General features: G+C 42.1%; 2 protein-coding genes across 8 annotated transcripts in view; both read left to right on the forward strand.

Annotated features, from left to right (window-relative positions):
* Armcx4 (armadillo repeat containing X-linked 4) overlaps window positions 1–8,596 on the forward strand; it is a 57,134-nt gene extending 48,538 nt beyond the window's left edge. For all 7 annotated transcript variants that reach the window (XM_040283465.2, XM_078034490.1, XM_078034489.1 and 4 more), the window contains one exon: window positions 271–8,596. In XM_040283465.2, coding sequence (XP_040139399.2) covers window positions 405–8,000 — 7,596 coding nt within the window. In that variant the 5' untranslated portion in view covers window positions 271–404 and the 3' untranslated portion in view covers window positions 8,001–8,596. The remainder of the gene's footprint in view (window positions 1–270) is intronic.
* The window catches only part of Armcx1 (armadillo repeat containing X-linked 1), a 33,241-nt gene continuing 9,573 nt past the window's right edge, over window positions 1,017–24,684 (forward strand). The window contains exons 1-3 of the mRNA XM_078034494.1: window positions 1,017–1,142; window positions 10,384–10,569; window positions 13,012–13,071. The gene's annotated coding sequence lies outside the window, so the exon portion shown is untranslated. The remainder of the gene's footprint in view (window positions 1,143–10,383; window positions 10,570–13,011; window positions 13,072–24,684) is intronic.

Here is a 24,684-nt window from a genome sequence, read left to right on the forward strand (position 1 = left end):
AAGTTAAAGTCTGGAGGCTTCTCAGTTTCTCCCATTCATTATCAACCTTCCCATCATCCTTCCTGGTATATGGAAGTACCTCAGGGGAAAATTGTTGGGCATTGTGGAAGGTGGGAAGAGGGTGAAATAAGGGATGGAAAGTTTGCTAATTATCCTCTTCTCCCACCAAACACATAATTTCTACCTTTTCCTGTTCCTCTGTATATCCAGCTGTATGATACAATAGAATTGGAAGAGAAATTTTAGTTTATTTCCTTCCTTCACTTCTAGGTCTACCACCAGTGGCAACTGTAGTGGCTGAAGACCAGCACCATCACAGGCCTACATCCAGACCTATCACGTTCTTTCCTCAGCCCGAGTGAGCCCCCCTGTACCTTGTTCGTGCCTTCAGCAGGGGTTATTACATGGGCCGCATTCAGGAAGTGGGCTGGGCAACTGCAGGACTGGTGATCTGGGCTGGCACCTGCTACTACATTTACAGATTAACCAAGGGAAGAGCTCAGAATGAGAGGAGACTTGCCAGAAATGGGTCCAAAGTCAAGATGGAGACTGTGGTTGGGGTACAGAACCAGACCTTGGCCACGAGTGAAGCCTTGGCTGGGGCAGAGACTGAGACTAGACCCAAGGCCATGACTGGAGCAGAAACTGGAGCAGGAGGTGGGCTTGGGGCTGAAGCAGAGGCCCAGGTCACTGCTATATCCAGACCCAAAGCCAACTCTCAGTCCAAGGCAATGGCTGAGGCAGAGACAGAGACTGAATTTGAGGCCAAATCAGTGGTTGGAACACTGATCATGACAGAGGTAGTGACTCTGACTGAGGCCAATGCCACAGCTAGGGAAGTGGCCATGAAAGAGGCAGTGACCCAAACTGATGCTGAGGCTGGGGGACTAGTGAAGAAAGAGGCAGTGACCCAGACCAAGGCTAAAGCTTGGGCAGCGGTTGCCAGGTCAGAGGCCAAGAAAGAAACAATGACCCAGACCAAAGCTGAAGCTCGTACATTGGCTGAAAAAGAGACAGAGATTAACAAAGTAATGGTGACACAGAGTGAGGTCTTGGCAGTGACCAAGGAAATGGTCAAGATTGGGACCATGAACAAGGCTGGAATTGTGGCTGAAACCAAGACAAGAACCCTGGAAGAGACTGTGAGTGTGGTTAAAACTCATTCTGAGGCTAGGCCTGATCCCACAGTTGATGCTAAGGAAAATCTCAATGGCACATCCAGGGCAGAGGCTGAAGTGGACATGAAGTTCTGTGCACAGTCTCAGGCTGTGGCCAAGGTCCAAGATGATGACATGCCTGGTGCTGGGGATAAGGACAAGGGTAATCTTAAAATCCTGTGTAAGGCAGGCTCTGGGGTAGACACAAAGGCTTCTTTCCAGCCCCAAATTGCTCCCCAGACACAGGCTGAAGCCATGCCTGGGGCAAAGGTTATTGACAGGGGTGATGACAATGCCATGTGTAAAACAGAGATAGAGGCAGATATGAAAGCTTGTATAATACAGTCTCAGACTATGGCCAAAAAACAGGCTGAAGCAACATCTGGTGCCAGGGTTGATGGCAGGGTAAATTCCAATGTCATATCTAAGGCAATGACTGGAGCTGACATGAGGGCTACTGCTCAGGTACAAGCTGTATCCACTGCTCAGGTTGAGGCCATACCTGATGCCAAGGTTAAGGGTAGAGCCAATCCCAATGCCATGGCTAAAGCAGTGGCCAGAACAAACACGAGGACCAATTCACAGGTTGAAGCCTTGACTGATACCAGGGATAAGACCAGAAGTGATCCCAATGTCATGGCTAAGGCGGGGGCTGGGATGGATATGTTGTCTTGTACCCAGATTCAGCCTGTGGCCAATGTCCAGGGTGATGTCTTGCCTGATGGAAGAATCAAGGCTAAGGGCAATGCCAATACCATGTCTAAGGAAGGAGCTGAGGCTACTGCCCAGAGCCAGGGTGAAACCTTACCTATTACTAGAGGTAAGACAAGGGGCAAAGCCAAAGCCAAATGTAAAGCAGGGGTTGGGACAGACATGAAAACCTGTGTACAGCCTCAGGCTGGGATCAAGACCCAAGCTGAGGCCTTGCATGATTCCAGGGTTGATGGTAGTAGTGATTCTAATGCCATTTCCAGAGCAGGGTCTAAGACAGACCAGAGGACCTGTGGTCAGCCCCAAACTGTGGCAAATTTGCAAGGTGAGACCCTACCTGGTGCCAAGAATAGGGTCAAAGGCAACTCCAACACTGTGCCTAAGGCAGGAACTGTGGAAGGTACAATGGGCTCTTCCCAGTCCCAGGCTGTGACCACTTCCCAGAATGAGGCCTTGCCTGGTATCAGGAATAAGGTAAAGGGCAATACCAATGCTGTGCCTAAGGTAGAGGCTGGGGCAGATGCAACAGGGTCTGCTCAGCCCCAGGTTGTGGCCAATTCCCAGGGTGAGACCTTGCCTAGTACCAGGAATAAGGTCAGGGGCAATCGCAATGCTGTGCCTAAGGTAGGGGTCAGGCAAGATACAGTGTGCTCTGCCCAGCCCCCAAATGTAGCCAATTCCCAGAATGAGGCCTTGCCTGGTGCCAAGAATAAGGTTAAGGGTAATTCCAATGCTGTGCCTAAGGCAGAGGCTGGGGTGAGTTCTGCCTATCCCCAGGCTGTGGCCAATTCACAGGGTGAATGCTTGACTGGTACCAGGACTAAGGTCAAGGGCAATCCCACTGCTATGTCTAAGCCAGAGGCTGGGGCAGGTACAATGGGCTCTGCCCATCCCAAGGCTGTGGCCAGTTCCCAGGGTGAGGCCTTATCTGGTGCCAAGAATAAGATCAGGGGCAATTCCAATATTGTGCCTAAGACAGAGGCTGGGGCAAATTCAAGAGACTCTGCCCAGTCCCAGGCTGTGGCCAGTTCCCAGAGTGAAAACCTGCTTGGTGCCAGGAATAAGGTCAGGGGCAATCCCAATGCTATTCCTAAGGCAGAGACTGGGGCAGATACAACAGGCTCTGCCCAGCCCCAGGCTGTGTCTAATTCCCAGGGTGAGAATTTGCTTGGTGCCAGGAATAAGGTCAGGGGCCATTCTAGTGCTGTGCCTAAGACAGCGACTGGGGCAGGTACAACGGGGTCTTCCCAGCCCCAGGCTATGGCCAGCTCCCAAAACGAGGCCTTGCTTGGTGCCAGGAATAAGGTCAGGGGCAATTCCAATACTGTGACTAAAGCAGGGGCCAAGACAAGTATAAAGAGCTCTGCTCAGCCCCAAACTGTGGCCAGTTCCCAAGATGAGGCCTTGCTTGGTGCAAGGGAAAAAGCTGTGTCCAATTCTGAAGCAGAAACCATAGCAAAAGATGAAGTCTATGCAAAGCCTGAGTCTGAGGCTGTGCCCACATCTGAGAGTGAAGGTGGGATAGACTCTCAGGCTTGCAGAAGGACTCAGCCTAATATTCATGACTACTACTGGAATGGAATTGGTGTAGAGGATTGGATTGCTGCTGAGCGATGGATCAAATTTAGGTTTCAGGCCATGGATGGAGACTGGGAAAATAGTGTGTCCTGGGCTGATGATGAGAATGAAGCCAGTATTGGGTCCTGGAGTGGGGCTAGTGATAAGGCTGGTGTTGTCAGTTCCTGGGCTGTGGCCTGTGATGAGACCAGCATTAAGTCCTGGGCTGGGGCTGGAGCTAGGGCTGAGAATGAGGTTGCTGTTGCATCTTGGGTAGGAGCTGGGGATCAGGCCAGTGGAGGAGTCTGGGCTGGGGGTCAGGCTAGTGAGGGGTCCTGGGCTGTGGACAAAGCCAGTGGTGGTTCCTGGGTAGAGGCTCAGAACAAGGCCTTTGGAGGGTCTTGGACTGGGGCTGAGAACCAGACCAGTGGGGGGTCTTGGGTTGTCTCTGGGAATCAGGCCATTGGAGGGCCCTGGGTTGTTGGTCAGGTCAGTGAGGGGTCTTGGCCTGCAGGCCAGGCCACTGGTGTTTCCTGGGTTGTGGATCAGGCTACTGGAGGGTCCTGGACTGTGGCTGATAATCAGGCTAGTGCGGTGTCTTGGGCTGGAGCTGGAAATATAGTTAGTATTGGTTACTGGACTGGGGCCATGGACCAGGCCACTGGAGGGTCCTGGGCTGGGACTGGTGATCAGTCCAGTGGTGAGACCAAGCCTAGATTTGAAGATCAGGCCAGTGAAAAAGGGTCCTGGACTGGGGCTGTTGTCCAGGCTAGTGGAGAGTCCAGGTTGGGACCTGAGGACCAGTCCAGTGGAAGGTCTTGGGCTGATACTGCAGATCAAGCCAGTGGAGGGCCCAGGCTTGGGCCTGTAGACCCAAGTGGTGCATCCTGGGTTGGCACTGGGGACCAGGCTGGTGGAGGATCTACACCAGGGCCCGCAGATCAGTCCAGTGGTGGGTCTTGGGCTGGCACTAGGAACCTGGCCATTGGAGGGTCCTGGACTGGAAGTAGTGATCAATCTGGTGGTGGATCTAAGCCTAGTTTTGAGAATCAGGCCAGTGATGAAGGTTCTTGGGCTGGGGCTATTGCCCAGGCTGGTGGAGGGTCCAAGTCAGGGCCTGAGGATCAGTCCAGTGGAAGATCCTGGGCAGATTCAGGGAATCAAATCAGTGGAGGGTTCTTGGTTGGGGCTGTGGACCAGACCAGTGGAGAGTCCCAGGTTGGGGTTAGGGACCTGGCTGCTGGTGGGGCAAATCCTATATTTGAGGACCAGACCAATGCAGCAGGATGCTGGGCTAATTCTGGGGACCAGCCTGGTGGAGGATCTAGCCTGGGGTCTGGAGGTCAGTCCAGTGGAAATTCCTGGGTTGGTACTGGGGACCAGACCAGTGGATGGTACTGTGCTTACACTGGGAGTCAGACCAATGTAACAGGGTCTTGGGTTGTGGCTGGTAGTCAAGATGTCGGAGTGTCCAGACCAGGGCCCATGAACCAGTCTAGTGTTGTGTCCTGGGCTGGCACTGGGAGTCAGGTCAGTGGAATGTCCTGGGCTATGGCTGGGGATCAGTCTGGTAGTTGTTCCAAACCTGGATTTGAGAATCAGGCCATTGGAGGAGGATTCTGGGCTGGTGCTGGAGATCAGACTAGTGGAGGATCCAGACCAGGGTCTCAGGATCAGTCTAATGGAGGAGGTTCCTGGGTTGGAGCTGGTGGCCATGTAATTGGAGGGTCTATATCAGGTCCCACAGACCAGTCCAGTGGTGGATCCTGGGCTGCCACCGTGAGTCAGGTCAGTGGAGGATCATGGATTGGGCCTGGGGATCAGACTGTTGTCTGCTCTAAATCTGGATTTGAGGATCAGGCTAGTGGAGGAGCTTCTTGGGCTGGTGCTGGGGATCAGACCAGTGGAGAATCCTGGGCTGTGTCTAAGCCTGGGAATGAGGCTAGTGGAGGCTCTAGGCTGGGCTCTGAGGACCAAGCCAGTGGAGGGTCTTGGGCTAAGTCTGAGGACCAGGCCAGTGGAAGATTCTTGGTTAGTGCTGAGGTAGAGGCCAATGAAGGATTCTGGTTTGGGCCTGGGAGTGAGGCCTTTATAGGTTCTTGGTGTTGGACAGGGGAAGAGGCTGTTATTGTGGCCAGGTCTGATTGTAAGCATCAGTCAAGTATTGAATCCACATCAAGAACTGGGGAAGAGATTATCAATAATTCTGAGTTGGTGGATGAGAACAAGGCCAGTATTGGGTCCTGGATCAGATCTGAGGAGGCAGCTTATGTAGGTTCCTCTGTAGGGGCTGAGGCTGGTGCTGAGGCCAGAACTGAGGCTGGAGCTGAGGCCAGATCAGAGGCTGGGGCTGAAACCAGGGCTGAAGCTGGAGCTGAGGCTGGGACTGAGGCCAGGACTGAGGCCACAGCTGAGGCTAGGGCTGAGGCTGGGGCTGAGGCCAGGACTGAGGCCACAGCTGAGGCTGGGGCTGAGGCCAGGGCTGATGCCGGGACTGAGGCTGGGGCTCAGACTGGAACTGAGGCTGGAGCTGAAGCCAGAACTGAGGCTGTGGTTGAAACCTGGGCTGAGACCAGGACTAAGGCTGAGGCTGAGACCAGGGCTGAGGCCTGGGCTGAGGCCAGGGCTGAGGCTGGGGCTGAGGCCAGTGCTGAGGTCAGAACTGAGACTGGGGCTGAGGCCAGAACTGAGACCGGAGCTGAGACCTGGGCTGTGGCTGGAACTGAGACTGGAGCTGAGGCTTGGGCTGTGGCTGGATCTGAGACCAGAGCTGAGGCTGGAACTGAGGCTGGATCTGAGACCCGGGCTGAGACCTGGGCAGAGGCTGGATTTGAGATGGGAGCTGAGACTCGGACTGAGGCTGGGGCTGAGATTGGCGCTGAGACTGGGGCTGAGGCTGGGGTTGAGGCCAGGGCTGAGACTGGAGCTGAGACTGGGGCTGAGGCCTGGACTGAGGCCGGGGTTGGAGCTGAGGCTGGAGCTGAGGCCTGGGCTGAGGCCAGGGTTGGGCCTGAGGCTGGGGCTGAGGCCTGGGCTGAGACCAGGGTTGGGGCTTGGGCTGAGGTTGGGGCTGGGGTTGAGGTTGGGGCTGGGGTTGATGTTGGGGCTGAGGCCTGGGCTGAGCCTGGAGCTGAGGTTGGAGCTGAGGCCTGGGCTGAGTCTGGAGCTGAGGTTGGAGCTGAGGCCGGGGCAGTGGCTGGGGCTGAGGGTGGGGCAGTGGCTGGAGCTGAGGCTGGGGCTGAAGCCAGATTGGGGTCTTGGCCCTGGGATGAAGATGTAACAATTAAAGGGTCTAGGTTTGGGGCTGAAGAAGAAGCTGGCATACCATCTTGGACTTGGTCTAGGGATGTAGATGAAGATGAGCTAAGTAGATCATCCAGCCCTGATATTGAGGAGATCAGTTTAAGGTCCCTGTTTTGGGCTGAGAGTGAGAACAGTAGTGAGTTCACATCCAAGAGTGGAAAAGATGTTAATTTTGAGTCTGGAGCTGGGGATAAGGCCAGCATTGACAATAAATTTGAGGCTGCTGATGGATTTGATCTAAGGACTTGGTTCTGTACTGGTAATGAAAACAGAAATGAAGACAAATCTGCACCTAATGCTAAAGGCAAAAAGTCCGCTGAGTCAAGAGGTATATATCCATCCATGGTCCCTGGGGCGGGAATGGGGCCTTGGGATGGAGCCATGATCTGGTCGCAAACTAAGTTTACTCAACAAAATGAGGGCTTTCTGGGTGAAGATGAGTATAGAAAGAATGGCAAGTCTGGGGAAAAAATGCGGCCCTGGTCCTGCCGCTGTAAACGTGAAGCTAATATGGATCCACGAGATCTTGAAAAACTCATTTGCATGATTGAGATGACTGAAGATCCTTCTGTTCATGAAATAGCCACTAATGCCCTATATAACAGTGCTGATTATCCTTATTCCCATGAAATTGTTCGTAATGTTGGGGGAATCTCAGTTATTGAAGGCTTGCTGAGTAATCCCTACCCTAGTGTTAGGCAGAAAGCTTTAAATGCACTGAATAACATCTCAGTGGCTGCCGAAAACCATAGAAAGGTTAAAACATACTTAAACCAAGTTTGTGAAGATACTGTCACCTATCCCTTGAACTCAAATGTGCAGCTGGCTGGACTAAGATTGATAAGGCACCTGACTATTACTAGTGAATATCAGCATATGGTTACAAATTATATTTCAGAATTTCTTCGTTTGTTAACTGTGGGAAGTGGAGAAACTAAAGATCATGTTTTGGGAATGCTTGTGAATTTCTCTAAAAATCCATCTATGACAAAAGACTTGCTCATTGCCAATGCACCAACAACACTGATTAATATTTTTAGCAAGAAAGAGACAAAAGAGAATATTCTTAATGCTCTTTCACTATTTGAGAATATAAATTACCATTTTAAAAGAAGATCAAAAACATTTACCCAGGACAAATTCAGTAAAAATTCTCTTTATTTCCTATTCCAACGACCTAAAGCCTGTGCCAAAAAACTTCGAGCCTTAGCAGCAGAATGCAGTGACCCAGAGGTGAAGGAAAAAGTTGAGCTATTAATAAACAAACTCTAATTGGATATATGTTCCTACACACATTCGAGTAATATTTTGGTTTTGTAGCCTGGAAGTGATGCACATTGTAAGTTGTGTTATAACTTCAAAACTGATGTTATCTATGATGGTCTATAGATGGGCCATTTTATGAGCACCAAATGAATCCAAACTTGTACTGAAAATACATGTGTTGATTTTTATCTTGTCTGGATTGAGATATTTTTAGTATGCTTCATGAGCAGAAACTGAGCTGATTCTTCATAAGTAAGGTAATCTTTGGTCCTTTGTGTGGACTTATGTTTATACATTTGAGACTTTATTTTTATGTCATCAATAAAGTTGTGTGTTTTAAGCAGCAGAAAAAAAGACATTGTCATTTTCCTTGAGTTTATGATCTGTTTGAAGAGACAAGGTATATGGAAACAAAAATATATTAACAAAACTAGGCCATCCAGTCACAGCCAGATGCATCCCCATCAATGCTTAGAGGCAGCAGAAACTGCTGAATCCACCAGTGCTCAGAGAAGGTTTTACAGAGGAGAGGGACACTAGGACACTCGAAGTAAGCTGGGCTTGAAGGATAAGATAGAAAAGCCAGAAGGGCATTCAAGGAAGGAAGAGGGTGGAAGAAAGGCAAGGAGCAGGCTGACCTGCCTGGAGTGCAATATGTGGGGAGGCAAGTGAGGGGAGGGTCTGAGAGTTGGGGTGAGTCCTGTCCACGGAACACCCCTGATTGCTACACTGGGGTGTCCAAAAAGTAGCCCATTTGACCTCCAAATACTAGCCTATCTAACCCTGGGAGACAACAAAGCCTTTCATGTCCAGAGGAATGACAGGATGCCAGGAAAACCACATGGTGATTTGTGTGCAGGTTGGGTGCCAATTGGGGTGGGGCCAGAATGATGATGGAGATTGGAAAACCAGTTAGGAAGTTACCACCATAGTCCAAGCATGAGAGGGTAAAGGCAAGACATTTCAGTGGTGTCTCTGGGAATGGTAAGGACAGGATGGAAGCAAGAGACCCTTTGAGCCACTAGGTGCTGGGTAACAGAGAGATTTCTGAGGCCTGTTTTCTTTTATGGTTCTATGGGCATTTGTTGGGAACATGTTCTTTTTCTTGGCCAACTCTAGTGTGTATGTAAGTGGATAAAAGAGTTGCTGCCTTGAAATAATAATAAAATGTAGTCAAAGAAATAATGCAAAATTTTTAGTGCTTGCATAAGATTTCTTTTATTAGTTGGTTGGGGTGGGGACTTTAAGGAACTATAGAGAGTGTTATTGGGATCCACAGAGCAAAAGACCCACTTCTCTCCCACCCCATGGTGTTGGTTGAGGAGAACTCTCAAACTATGCTGCTGGGAGCACACAAGGTGCTAGGTCCATAGAGATATGTGTTCAAGATGTGCCTGCCCTTCAACTGAATAATTCTGCTTGTGAAATGTTATCCTTAGGATCCCATCCATCTATTGGCTTGGAAGAAGCTGTGCATTGTTGAAAACTGTTTTGAAGGGTGAAAAAGTGAATTGACCCAAGTGTCTCAACATAGACATTTGGCTAAACAAACTAAGGTGTACCTACACACTGAAATATTCTGTAGCTATTGAAAATGTTAATAGGCATCTGCATTTAATTACATAAAAATTCAGCATATAATTTTAAGTGCAAAAAGCTATCTGTAAAGGCACATATGATACCTTTTATGAAAAAAGTCATGTATTTAAGTGATTTATATGTATTTACCAGTGTATATTCTGAGAATGTTAATAGTTCTCTATGAGTGTTAAAATAATGGGTGATTCTATGTTTTTTTTTGTCTTAGTATTATAGATTTTATGATAACTACATAATAAATGGGAATTTCTTTAATGATTTATCTGAAAGGAAAAAGATAGATTTGGGATACAGAAGTCTATCAATAATATTTGAGACGCCTAGAGCAAAAGTATGAGTGGAGGGTTGCATATTTATGTCTAAATATTTGAACGATATACCTTAACATTTTGAATAATATTTTAAATAAAGTTCTAAATATGTAAATATTTTAAACTATTTTAAGTATCAAGCTATTCTCAATCCTAGCATTTGATGGCTACCAACTTTCTATTGAAAAGAAATAACATATTGTAGTGGATTCTGCCATCTGCTTCCCTGATCCTCCTTCAGAAAGAAAGAACTCATTATTTCAGTTGCCTAGAGTGCTGCTGGTAGACAGCCCTCAGCTGCCAGACCTCTTCAGGAATTGCTTCAGCTGAAGAGAACCACCCCCCACCCCACCCCCAAGGTCACACTCGCTGCCTGGCTTCCTGTGGGTACTTCCTTTCCTGTGACTGAGGGTCATAACCTTCTTCTCTCAAATTGGAACAGCTTAACTTCTCCTGCTTCCTTCTTTTCCCTTCCACAGGTATTGGTCCCAAGAATATTCCCTAATAAAAATGCTTCATGCTGAACTCTGTCTCTGAGTCTGCTGCCCAGGAAGCCAACCTGAAAGAGTTGGTCAAGAAGTTGTTCAAGAAAGCAAACACTGTGATGCGATTTTGAAAATGGATTGCCTGCTGGTCAGCTGGCAATGAGGATATCAACAATGGTGGTAGGTGGAGTAGATAGGCCCCAGAAAAGAAGTAGAAGAAGAAATTGTTAGAACCTTCCCACATAGGATACTGGGATGGCATACTGGTGGGACGGAATACATTATCTGGTGCCAGGTATCAGACCTTTGAGAAATATGAGGGGAAATACTAAATATAAGGAAGGCGAGAAAATTGGATGGTTATTGCTAAACTTTATTGACCCCCTTAAAAAAATGAAAATGTCAATAAAATTAATCAATAATTAAAAGTTACATTTGAAAGCCAGAGGGTTTCATGCATAGCATATAAAGACGCTTTCATCTTTTCCAGGTAGATGTAGAGAAATCTGAGGACCAAGCATAAGACTTATTGAAAGCAAGCTTAAAAGAAAGTTAAAATTCCAACCAAGCAAAACTTCTACACTAAGATCAGGGCCCTGATTAGGAAGGAATGGGATCTTAACACATGGGATGGGGACCTCCTCATTGGTGTTCCCCAGAATCTTATATCCCCAGATTCTTCTAAACCCCTTGGGTATTAAGAAGTGTTCCATACTTCCCTATTGAGGGCTACCACTCTATCTCGTTTGAGGATTCAGAATTCTTTCCCCTGTAAGATAACACGGAATTCCCTTGGAATCTGCTCCCGTCTGCCATTGCAGCACTGGAACTATAACTTAGTGGCAAGCCACAGCATAACCTACATGCAGATATACTGGATGTAAAAAGGAAGAAAAAGGACTATACCAACAAGAAGCTTCAGGACCTAACCTAGCCAGCAAGTATTATCAAGTGTTGAGGGAGAAAGCATGAGACTGAATTTTGAGGAGCTTGATAAGTGGGACTGGAATGTATAATTGAATATAGGAGAACAAATCAATTTGAGAGTGCTTTCCTAGGATATGAGATTTAACATCCTGGCTAAGACCCCAGGAGATGATTTGAACTCACTACTAGGATAGCTCTTCAAAGTATGGAAAAACAATAGCTTACTTTAAGTAAGTTATAAATGACTATAGCAGATGATAAAGAATTAAAAACTCATAGAAGTGAGAATGATAGAATACATATATTATGTAAGGCTAAAAAATTCGTCCAGAGGTCTATATTCTGCAGGAGAACCAATAGAACACACTGTTTACCAAACTATAAGGAGTGTATAAGTGAGAAAGGCACCACCACCTCTAAGAATTTCAGTGGTAATACTTCCTCTGCAGGTCGGCTCCCAGAGTAGAAAATATGTCTTGGAAAAAAAGGATTAATCACAGAAATGGTGATGACTCTGAAACAATAGAGACCAGATGGCTGCACTTAACTGTCAGAAGTCAGGTGGATGCAAATACTATGTACTACAGGGTCAGTGTGGTAGCTTGGGAGGTCTAAACTGCAGAGAACTACAGAGATGATTAGTACGACATAGTGCTGAAGGTGGATAAATGGTTAAGAGGTGGTTAATAGGTCATGGACAGTCATTTTAACATGGTGCCTTTGTGAAATTAGTTACCAATTCACAATCTGTACAATAAATTAATTAAAGGTGGTTGGAAGTCTGAGAGAAGTTACTTTGAAAACAAGTCAAAATCCCTTGGCTAGCTTATGATCCTAAGTCAATTTTTGACCTACAACACCGTGAAGGAGAGGCTGGGTGCCCAGGAAGAATGACCTTACTATAATATCATGCATAGTAATGATTCTTCCATCCTTCCATTGACTCAGGAAACTGTGCCAAGGAAAAGGAGTACCCAAACATTTTGAGGGCCAACAGTTGTTCTGAGTTAAATTGATACCCAGAGACCTAAAATGCCATCATAGCCTCAAGGCTCGGATGGGGCATATGAGAGCCAGGTAGTTAATGGGATACTGGCCTAGGTCTGGTTCACAGTGGATCTGTTGGGTCCACAGACTTATCCCATGGCTATTTTCTTGATTACTGAATGTATAATTAGAATAGACATAGTTGGTACTTGGTATAAGCCCCATTATAGTTTCTTGGTCTACGGAATCAGAGCTATTTGTAGATGAGAAAGCCAAGTGAATGCTTCTGAAACTGCACTTCCCTGTCCTGGCCAAATTAGTAAATGAAAATATATAGCGTTCCGAGGAGGGAGAATGGCGGAAATTAGTGCCACTTTTAAAAACATAGAGAATGTAGAGGTGTAGTTTCAGTTATATTTTCATTTAATTCATCAGTTTGGTCCTTGAAAAATATGAACAGAGCCTGGTGGGTGAGAGAGACTATTTCAAACTCAACTAGTAAGACAATTGCAATGGTCATGCTGGATATAGGATATTAACATAGTCTTAGGTGCCTAGTATTCAACTATTGCTGTGAAAAATGTTTATTTTCCTCTCTTTATAAGAATAGAATATCTGAAAAAAATCTCAGATTCCCATAGACAATATTATGCATTTACAGTTTTTCTCCAAGGCTCTACTAATTGTCATATCTCTGTCATAATATAGTCTGAAGAGATCTGGATGACCTAAATAAACTTCAGAAGGGCTATCACTTTGGATGCTTTGGTAAGACACACACACCACAAAGGGTGAGAGATAAACCTTACAGAGATCCAGGGGCTGGTCGCATAAAGGGTAATTTTAGGGGTTTACTGTCCTGGGGAATGCTGGGAGATCCTCTCCAAAGGAAAGGACAAGTTAGGGCATTTTTAAAAATCTTCTTCATAAAGAAGGAAGATCAATACCTGGTAGGCCTCTTTAGGTGCTGGAAGCACACATTCCCCTCCTGGAATTGCTATTTCAGCCCATTTACTGGGTGACACAAAAATTGCCAGCTTTGAGTGGGTCCTAGAGCAGAAGGCAGCTGTATAATCCAGGATGCAGTCTTGACACTGGCCCGTATAAAAGACAAACCCTATGGTATTAGAAGTATCTAAGTTGGTTAAAGATAATAAAAGATGTGCAGTTTTCATCACATATCTGTGGGAAAATCAAAATGTACTGAGGTTTCTGGAGCAAAACCACCTCACATATAGTGGAAGATAATGTACCTTTCACAAAGAGCTGCTAACATGCGACTGCATCCTGATAGAGATGGAGTGCTTGACTATAGGACATCAAATGATCATATAGTCAGAACAACCCAACATTGATTATGTCAGATTCATCAAGATATATATTTGGGCAGGCCCAGAAACCAGATAGAAATTTCATATATGGAATCATGCACAAGCAGTAATGGAAGACATAAGTATTTGCACAGTCAAGTAGAGCAGCTATTCTGTGATATCCACGCACTGTTGCACTAGCACCTTTTCCTTAGCTTGCACCTATGGCCTCATGGGAGATCCCCTATGACAAACTGATTGAGGAGGAAAAAGTAAAACATTATTCATAAGTTGTTTGGTTTAGTATATGGATATCAGCGAATGTAGCAACTCCAAGCTGAGAGGTGTATGGTGATCATGAATGACAATCATATCACAAGGTAAGCCACCAAGACCCTAAGAATGATGGAATTCTATAATTGATGAAGGAAGCGGGAGACGATAATTTGCAGCTTTGAGACCAGATACAGTAGGATGTAGTTTGTCCTGCTATTTTTCAGGAAGAGGGGCCCACAAGATTCTTGGAGGAGCTGATCCCAGAACCTATATGAAGAAGTGGATCTAGAATGCACAATGGTGGGGCAAGTGTGGTGGATATCATGATGTCCTGCTCAAAATTCCCTCTATCAGAAGAGGACTTATTACTTTAGGTGTTAGGAATGTTGCCATCAGAGAGCTTTTGGCTGTCAGCTCCCTTCTGATATTGCCTCAGCTGAAGAGAGATGCTTTGTTCAAGATTATACCTTGTTCTTGTGGTGGCCCACATCCATGACTCATTAATGCTCCTTGTAAAGGCCCAAGACTCTTCTCCAACTTGGAATGACTCTGAAGATTCATTCTATCATCAGAATTCTCTACAGGGTATGCTGAAGCATTCCATTAACAGTTCATTGAAATTAAATTTCTTCTTCTATTCATTCCTGCTCATTTTCCTTCCACAAGTGTTGATCCCAGGAACATTCCTTAATTCACCTCTTACCTCAGAATCTGCATCCTAGGGAATTCAATCTGTTACAATGCTTCACACATGCTACATTCTTTCTATCTATCTATCTATCTATCTATCTATCTATCTATCTATCTATCTATTTATCTATCATCTATCTATCCATCTATCCTAAAATCAAGAGTAATATGGATTGTTTAATATGTTCTTTAGCCTTATTTTGCAGTTGTTGTGAATTTTTCACTAATTTTGATTATTTTTGCAACCATAAACTGGAAAATACAGACATGCAAGAAAATGGACACTGGGTAGTACTGGTAAATGATAATTTATTAAACAAAAATGAATTGCACTCAAGTATCTGAGAAGGCTCTGACAAGTTAGCTAGTTTTTCTCTTTCCTAAATCTTCCACTTGAATCTTCACCCTGCAGCTCAAAATAATGTCTAACTCTTATGTGAGTAGTGGAACACATCTTTATGTCATATGGACACAAATGCCTTTTGTTTAGATGACAAAATAAAAGATGTGCAGAAGTTTTTTCCTAGTCAAAGTACAGATATTTAGGGTTATAAGTTGAAATGTGCCAACAATGAGTACCAGATTACATGTGATACAGGCATCCATTTTCTCATTATTTAGTGTGTGTGTGCATGTGTGTGTGTGTGTGTGTGTGTGTGTGATATGCAAGACTCCCCAGAGCATGGGACTGGGGGGGGTTCTAAAGTTCTAGAGGCTAGGATATCAATGGATAACATTCCTAAATATTTTGGAAAGTTATGGGGTCTTATAAACAATTCTGGGTCATATTCTGGTTTGATTCTTATTCTAGTATTGTCATAGTAGTAGACTCAGGGCTCTGGAATTGGTTTAAGATTTTGTGTATAGTAGTCTTGCTGGGTCATGTGCAAATAAGGAAGCATTCAGCATTGTAATGCAATCCTTTTTGGACAAAAGTGTTCATTTCTGGAAATCACATGAACTAATTGGCCTTTAAGGGGAAAGAGTATAATCAGGAGTGGAGAGCAAGGGAGATGCAAAGAAACATTTTTCTTCCTTTTATATTTTTCAAACACAAAAGAACACATTTTGGATGGGGAACAAGTGAATTCTGATTTGAATTCTTTGAGTTACCTGTAGGATTCCTAATTAGAGATGCTCAGTGTTCATTTGAAAGGTATAGGTCTAGAGCTCAGAAGAAATGTCTAGGCTGAAGAAATATGGATGGCAACCGAAGCTGGGGAGTAATACAGATATCCCCAGTGAGGAGTACAGATAGATAAACAGGATAGAACACCACGTGGTGTAGGTGGAATTTTGGCTAAGAGAAGTACAGCATTAAAACTGTGGATAAATCTTCTCATAAATATTATAATGCACATCCCTGTACTTTAAAAAATTATGTAAAATACACATAACATTTACTATCTTCAACATTTTAGGTGTATATATCAGTGACATTAAGCACATTCATATTGTTATGCAACCATTATCACCATCTATCTCTTCTCATCTTCCCAAACTAAAACTTATACATATTAAACAAATTCCTATTCTCCTCTTCCCATTCTCTGGAAACTCCCATTCTATGTTACATTTCTGTGAATTTGATGACTCAAGCTACCTCACATAAATGGAAGAATATAGCATCTGATTTGTGACTGTTTTATTCCACTTAGCATAATGTTCTTGTATTAATCTGCTCGGGGTGCTATGACCTAATACCATGGATGGGGTGACTTAAACAATAGAAATTTATTTTCTGAAGGCTGGGAATCCCCAAATCAAGGACCTCTAGTCTAGCAGTTTCTAGTGAGGGCTCTCTTAATGGTTGCTTTATTACTGTGTCCTCATATGATCTTTCCTTGATGCATTGGGTGGGGGAGTGGAATGGGAGAAAAGGGGAGAAAGAATGAGTTATTTTATCTTCTCTTATAAAGACATTAATTATGTCAGGGACCCTCATCCCTAGCATTTTACATTAATTATTTCCTTAGAGACTCTATCTCCAAATGCAGCCATACTGGGGGTTAGAGCTTCAACATATGAGTTTTGAGGAAAAGGAAGACATAATTCAGTCCATAATGCTCCTCAACCTTCTATATATCCTTTACACAAAATTGGGGTTCTAGCTGATGACCAGTTTCAGAACTTGGCTTTTAAAATGTAATTTTCATAGTTCTAGAGTACTCTAAGGATAACAGTGACAACAATAACATGAATTCAGTAGAACCTTCTTTCATCTTTCTCCAACTCCAGATTTCTGCTTTCTAAAGATGATTACTTAAATATTTCTTCGGGTATTACCTCCATATTTACAAATAGATTTTTTCTTGAATTTTAAAAATTTATAGATGTCATGACTTTGTACAGTGGAAGGAGTCAGTTGTCTGATACTTTCTACCCTATACACGGCCTCACTTCTCCTACATTCTCCCCAATATATTGTTGCAACATCATTATATAATGTTAAATCAATATTTAGAGTTTTTATTATGCTTATGTAAATATTTTCACAGTTGAAATGTTAGAAGGAGAGGCACTTGTGACAGTTGTGTGATCTTGAACAAATCTCTTGATTGTTCTCTGCATCATTTTCCTCATATTTAAACTGGGATCAACAGCAATGCATATCTCATAAGATTGCTATGAATATTAAAATGTTAAGTACTCAGTACAACTTTGTACATTAGTAATTCACATATATTTGGCAGTTATTCCTAGAATAAATTTTTGTTTTTCATGGAATTAATTATTGCCTTATTTTTAGTGTGCTTAGTTTTTAATGTACCAATAAATAATTCAGCCCTAAACATAAACTCAAAATGGTCAAACACAGTAGTAACCTATCAGTTTCTACTTCTTTCTGTACTTCTGCTTCATTATGAAAGATTGCTTTCTAGGCCTAATGTATAGGTATTATCCTGGGGATATTCCCTTGTAATCATACTTACTTTTTCTTAGTTTTTTTTCATTTTAGGTCTTGCTTTTTTTGATCCTATGCCTTCTTCTGTCTTGGGATTTTTTACCTCATTTTGATGGAGTACATCTTGGTTTCTGAAAAAAGGTGTATAGGACATAAATACTTTGAGATTTCACATGTTTGAAAATGTCTTTCTTCTACCCTCACACTTGGTAAATAGTTATTGGACATTAGAAGTCTTGGTTGATACCATTTCCTTCAATTTTTTTAAATTACTTTTAAATCAAAGCTACATGTGAATATAATTTTAAAAGTCAAATGATTATACAAAGCTGGTCCATTAGTTTGCTTGAACTGCCATAGCAAAATGCTACAATTAGATTGATTAAATAACAGAAATTTATTTTCTCATAGTCCTCTGGAGGGTAGAAGTCCAAGATTAAGGTGCCATCAGGTTGGTTTCTGGTGTGGCCTCTCCTCCCAGCTTTTAGATAGCCACCTTGCTGTGTCCTCACATGACCTCTCCTCTGTGTGCACATGAAGACAGAGTTTTAGATTTCTCTTCCTCTTATAAGGACACCATTGTGACCTAACTTAACATCAATTACCTCCCTAAAGGCCCTATCTCCAAATACAGTTACATTTGGGATGAAGGTTTCAACATATGAATTTTGGGAAACACAATTCAGCCAATATATTGTGTGCATGTATAAATATGTAACAACAAATCCCACCACTATTTACAAATATAAAGATTACATAAAATATGGAAAAACAATTCAGTTAATAATAGCTTGCTATGAAAAACAATATCTTTATATCTATTTCCCATTCTCAGAGCAATCAGATTACTTTTTCAATTGATTATTTTTGTAATATCTATGTCTAAATAACATGCTTATATTGCTATTTCTTGATTTTTAAGCTTTAGTAATTGATTTCCTGATATGGGATATGAGAGTTTGTCTCTTTGTTATTATCTCTGCCAGTTCTCATCATTTCCAGATGTTTTACCCCCTTCTCTCCCAATTGTTATATTATTATTTGAGTTATAGTGACAGTATTATTTTGCCTATGTATGTACTATGGATGGCTGACTCACATAGTATATTAAGATTACTTTTTCTGTCTTGCACAACTTTTTGTTTTCTCTATATTTAATCTCACCTCACCCATTTCCTATTTATTTATCATCAACATCTCCCAAGTATCCTTCCAATGATGTAAATATTTTCTTACTACATTAAAAGAAATGTTTTATATTTATATTCTATAAATTTTTATGTTTTTGACAAAGTTTTTCTTGGGAATCTTCTGACATGCTCCAAACTAGACTGCTTGAGCTTTAGGAATGCAAGACAATGTTTATTTTAGGATCTATTTTCACAACAATTTTGATGAGTCTTCCTGCTCACTATTATGTTGAATTCTCTGTTTCCTGGATCTCTTATCTCGCTCTTTCTTGGTTTATGTCTTCTTGGCCCAGCACATCTTTCAGTAGCTTCCTGAGAAAGTGCATATGTAAAGCAAATGTTTGAGATTTTTCAAGTCTGAAAATACCATTATATATAAACCAACACTTGATTGATAACATGGCTAAAGTTGGAATTTTGAACTGGAAATTCTCTAATTTCACCTCTTAGCTTTCAGTATTGCTCTGAGAAATCATATCTCAACCTGGTTCTTTTTTATATGTTTATTTTTAGTAGGTAACACATGTGCATGGCTTAAATTAATAATAAAAATGCAGCAAAAAAACTTCTTCCAACCCATTGTCCTTCCATCCAGTGCTCCTTTTCTCCAGATAATCATTGTTATTAATTTACCTTTTCAGGATTTCTTCTTGCATATGTAAGCAAATACAAACATAAACGTTCTTATTTTACCCCTTTATATAAAAGATTATACACACACACACACACACACACACACACACATTCCCACATTTTCTGCCTTGCACCTTATTTTTCTATGTTGTTTGTTTGCTTGTTTTTACTTAAAAATACATTCTGGCAATATTTCCATATGAGCACTTAATTTGAGAGCTTGCATTGGGAGACTGTTTTTCCAATATGAAACTTTCAGTTAATTCTTTTGTTTTCAGTACAATTTATTATGCCTACCATCAGCCATACTCATGAGTTCAGAGCTTTTCTGGTTTAATTTCTCCAGGGAGTAAACCATCTGTCTTCTGGGAGAAGGGAACTAGGGACTAGAGGAAGTCTTGTGTGATCTAACTGCCTCTTATTAAAACTTTCAACCAATCTTCCTGTCCTTAACCCAAAGAAAACACTTCAGAGGTAACTGGCACCTCAAACTCCTGAGCCTTTATAGAGTTCTGTGTAGTGAATCACATAGCTCCTCATCCTCCTCATCAGTGGCAGGCAGGTTTCAGTTTTTTTATTTTTCTAGGTCACTCCATATTATCTACCTATCTTCCAAAAATTTGTTAATATAACACATGGATTATCATTTGTTTTTATATATCTTATTTTACTGTTATTTTAATGGGATTTAAGATGGACCTGATGTATTATATTTGTATATATATATATATATATATATATATATATATATATATATATGATATATTTTAAGGAATTGGCTGGCAAGTCTGAAATTTTTAGTGAAGAATGGAAAGTCAGGTATTAGTTACAATCTTGACTGAAATCCATGGGACATGTAGCATATTTAGAAGTTCAAGTGTCTTGAGACACAGTTCCTTCTTCTCCAGGAAGATTCATGTTTTGCTATTAGGATCTTTAACTGACTGGATGAGGCCCACCCACACAATGGAGGGTAATCTACTTAAACAGATTTTAAATGTTAATTACATCTACAAATCACCTTCACAGCAACATATTAACTAGAGTTGACCAAACAATTGGGCATTATAACCTACCCAATTTGACACATAAAATTAACCATTGCAATCTACCCCTTGTAAATTTGGCACTTGTATGCATATCCAAATAAAGACATAGTAAAGTAATACTTTCACCCAACATTATACAACTATTATATGAACAACTGAAATGCAGTAATCTTTTCCACAGGAAAAAAGGATACAAAGTCCTTGGGTAGTGTTCACACTTTTATATATATATATATATATATATATATATATATATATCCAGAAACTTAAATATTGTGATGTAAAGCTAATGCATCTTATATGATAAGGGAATAAGGGAGGGAACAAACCAAAGCTATGTGCTATACACACAAACATAATCATAATAAAATAAGGAAGAAATACACATAATGACCACAGTATTGATTTCTGCAATTGGTTATGTTGTTATTGCTGGATTTTGTAACTACTTTTTTTCACTACAAATTCCAAATTCCCTTTGCCCTTCACATGTAACTCAGCTGGTAATGATTTTTTACTAGGTTGGGCAATCTAAACTTTCAATCTTGAAGTGTCTGACCTTTATTAGTCCTGCTTGAATTGAATTGTTTGTAATTTTGCATTGGGCTGTAGTTTTCCATTAATCCTATTGTTTAATCAGGATCTGTAACACCAGCTAGTAAGTACAGAAAGTCTCCTCATTGGCTGTTGATTTAGAGACATGAAGAGAGCAAATTAGCTTGGTGATAATCTTAATTTTCAGTTCAGTGCAGTCATCATTAAGTTTACTTCTAGAAGCATTGCTCCCTTTTTAAGTAGGACCTCTAGACCAGAGAAGCATAAGATCATGAACATAAGAAGCAAGAATTTTACTAGTAGATCACTAGGGATGATAGTGATACCACTCCCATTTCTACTTCTTGTTTACTGGACTTGTGAATCATGATAATGGGAAAAACAGCACCATATCCCGGATGTTGATTTAGAGCATATACAGCTTCCTGGAGATTATTATCCCCATATGGAATTGCTTATAAGGAAATGCCACAGAGCTGGGACTGTAGCTGAGTCTTTACAAGGCCATTCCACTATTCAATCAAGTCAGCTGCTTCAGAATAATAGGGAACATGGTGTAAGACCAGTGAATTTCATGAACATGGGCCTATTGCATTTCACTTGCTGTGAAGTGAGTTCTTTGATGAGAAGAATTGGCAACATCCAGTTCATAATGGGCAGTTCAGGATTGCTGGTAACTTGATGGTCCTTGGTTAGGTGTCCAGTTTTTACTAAGGCTCACTAGCAAGTCAAAAACTTTCTTTAAAGGAAACTAGTTATCTTCTAAAGATTGCATGGCTTTGCTCCAATATCCTAAGTGTCTGTACCTATAGAGACCTGTCAATAGGTCTAAAAGGTATCTTTACCTCCCACTGCTACTGACATTTCAAGCACTATTAAATCTTTTGGATCACACAGCCCAAGTAACAGAGCAGTTTGCAAGACAGTCTGGACCTATTGCAGATCCTTCTCTTGTTCTGGGGCCTTCCCTTAAAACTAGCAACTTTTTGGTTGCTTGATAAATGTGACAGATTAACACATCTGAATGAGAAATATGTTGCTTTTAAAAAACTCTGAACACTGTACCTCTCTTCTTGTGGTACAAGGATGCAGGTGCGATAACTTATCTTTCATCTTGGAAGAGATATTTCAAATACTCCACACCACTGGACTACTAGAAATTGTGCTGAGATGGAAAGCCCTTGATTTTTTGGTGTGCCTGCCTACATGCAAATACCTGGCTCATTAAGTCTAGAGTAGTTGCTATTTCTTCCTCACTTTGTTCAATCAGCATACTGTCATCAATGTAGTGGAGAAGCATGGTAACTTGTGGAAGGGAAATGATATCAAGATCACTGTGGACTAATTTATGACATACAGGTGGAGAGTTGATAGACACTTGATGTAGGATAATGAAGGTGTTTCACTGATCTTCTTTTGTTGGGGGGTACTGGGGATTGAATTCAGGGGCACCATCCACTGAGCCACATCCTTATCCCTATTTTGTATTTTATTCAGAGACAGGATCTCACTAAACTGCTTCTGGTGGTCTTTTTAGCCCACGGCCAGCACAGGCTTCATAAATGAAGGTTCAGCTACGTGAGAAATCCAAAAAGGGAGTTTGAATTAAAGAGACAGACTCTAATTACCTTTAAACCAGCTCCAGGACTACTACCTCAAGAGAGAGAGAGAGAAAGAACATGCCAGGGTGTGGACATTTATTGGGGAACAAAAAATTCTGGGGAAAATCCCATCCAATGAAGATTAAGGGGGGGGGGCAGTGTCCCAAGGTCAGGTGTGACGATTGGATCTTTAAGTGTTGTGGCCAGACATGCCTCCACACGGACAAGCCCTCCCACCTGAGAAGGGTGGGGAAAGCTCTGGACGCAAAGATGTGTCTAAGTGCCTCTCGCTAGCCAGGGAGGTAACTCAAATTACATTCAAGGATGGCCTCCCACAGGTCTTCACAAGTATTTATTGAGAAAAACATCATTTGTTGGATCAAGAGCTGCATACCAGTTTTTCGGGAAGTGTTATTATGTTCAAGCCATGAGAATGCATCTGAAGCAGAAGCTGCAATTGGAATTACCACTTGGTTAAGTTTATGAAAATCCACTGTCATGTTCCAAGATCTGTTTTATGCACAGGCCAAACAGGCAATTTGATTGGGGATGTGGTGGGATTACCCCTCCATCAAGTCATTAATGGTGGCACTAATCTTTGAAACCCTTACAATATTGTAATATTGACTTTGGTTTCCTACTTTCTTAAGTAGAGGCAGTTTAGTTGCACTTGACCTTTTCTACCATAACAGCCCTTACTCCACAAATAAGTGAACCAATATGGGGATCCTGCTTGCTGCTAGGTATGTCTATTCCAATGATGCATTCTTATGAACTATAGGGAAATAACCATTGAATGGGTTTAGGGGGCTACGTGACCTATTGTAAAATGACCTAAATTAAAATTCCATTGATATCCTTATTTTTGTAAGCTCCTACTCTGACTGGTGGGGGACAGTGATGTTTTAGGTTTCCTGGAATTAATATCAGTACAGAGCCAGTAGTTCCTGCAAGGTCTGTTTATTTCCTTTTCTCCAATGTATATTTATCTTGGTCACAGTTCATAGAGCCCCTTGGGGAAGGCTGGGAGGACTACCAGTAAAAAATTTTGGCAATGTCACAAAGTCCTTCCTCAAAGGGACCTGGCTTCCTCTTCATGTGAAGAATAGTTGGTTGTAAAGTGGCTCAAGCATGGGGGGCCAGGACTGTGTAGATTTATGACTTAAGTTAGACTTCTGTCCACTTAACCTAAAACTCATCAGTTTACACAAATTAAGTAAAAATTTAGTAACCTGTAAACTTCTTTACTTCTAGGGATACAATGATAAACTAGGCATTGCCATAAGTTTGCAAATGAGACTCTTTTCTGTTTACTGTGCTAATCTGTCCTGTTTTCCCTTTGTTGATTGAGTGCTGTCATTTGGCCCTGGCCACTTCAGAATCCAATTATTCCTATTTTATTTAAAGATCCCAGTTCAGTGGCATCAGTTCTTATTGTAATCCCTACCCTTCAGAGAAGACTGATTCCAGAGCACTTCAATGATTCCGGATCTGTCCTTATAAATTTATTTCTCATGACTGTGAAAAATATGCCCTCTAGATCCTTTAAGCATGGGAAAGCCAGTCTAATATGATAAATCCATTCTAATATTCCAATTTCTCCAAGCCTTGTGATATTTTCTGATATTACAAACAATGAAAGTTCTGGCATTTCAACTTAATTTAGTGTGGGCTACCTTTTAATCCATATTTCATCCAACCAATCAAACCATCTAATCTTCAAGTTGAAAAATTAAATCCAGAATCTATGGTGGGGACAGGGAGTTGTCTCATATTAAAGGCCTTATTCTACTCACGAGTACATTCCCACCTATTCACTTCAGCCAGAGGTAAAACTGTACATAGAGTCCTGAAGCCATCCACTATATTTGAGGATGTAGACTTAAAGAGTGAGATTGGATTTTGTAACTGTTGTAGAAGTTGAGTAGAGCAAGTGGTTCAGGGAAGGGGGAGAGGAAAGAAAGGGAAGGTACTGAATAATGAGACTGAATCAAATTATATTCTGTGCAAATACAAACATGACACAGTGAATCCCAATATTATGAATAACTATGATGCACCAATAAAATATCTGTTGTAGAAGACTACATTAACCACCAGTACTAACCAACATAAAGCCTCAATTATAAATAAAAACAAAAACCAAAGAACCTCAGACATAGTGTAAACCTA

The sequence above is a fragment of the Ictidomys tridecemlineatus genome, chromosome X (assembly GCF_052094955.1).
Source record: "Ictidomys tridecemlineatus isolate mIctTri1 chromosome X, mIctTri1.hap1, whole genome shotgun sequence".
NCBI lineage: Eukaryota > Metazoa > Chordata > Mammalia > Rodentia > Sciuridae > Ictidomys > Ictidomys tridecemlineatus.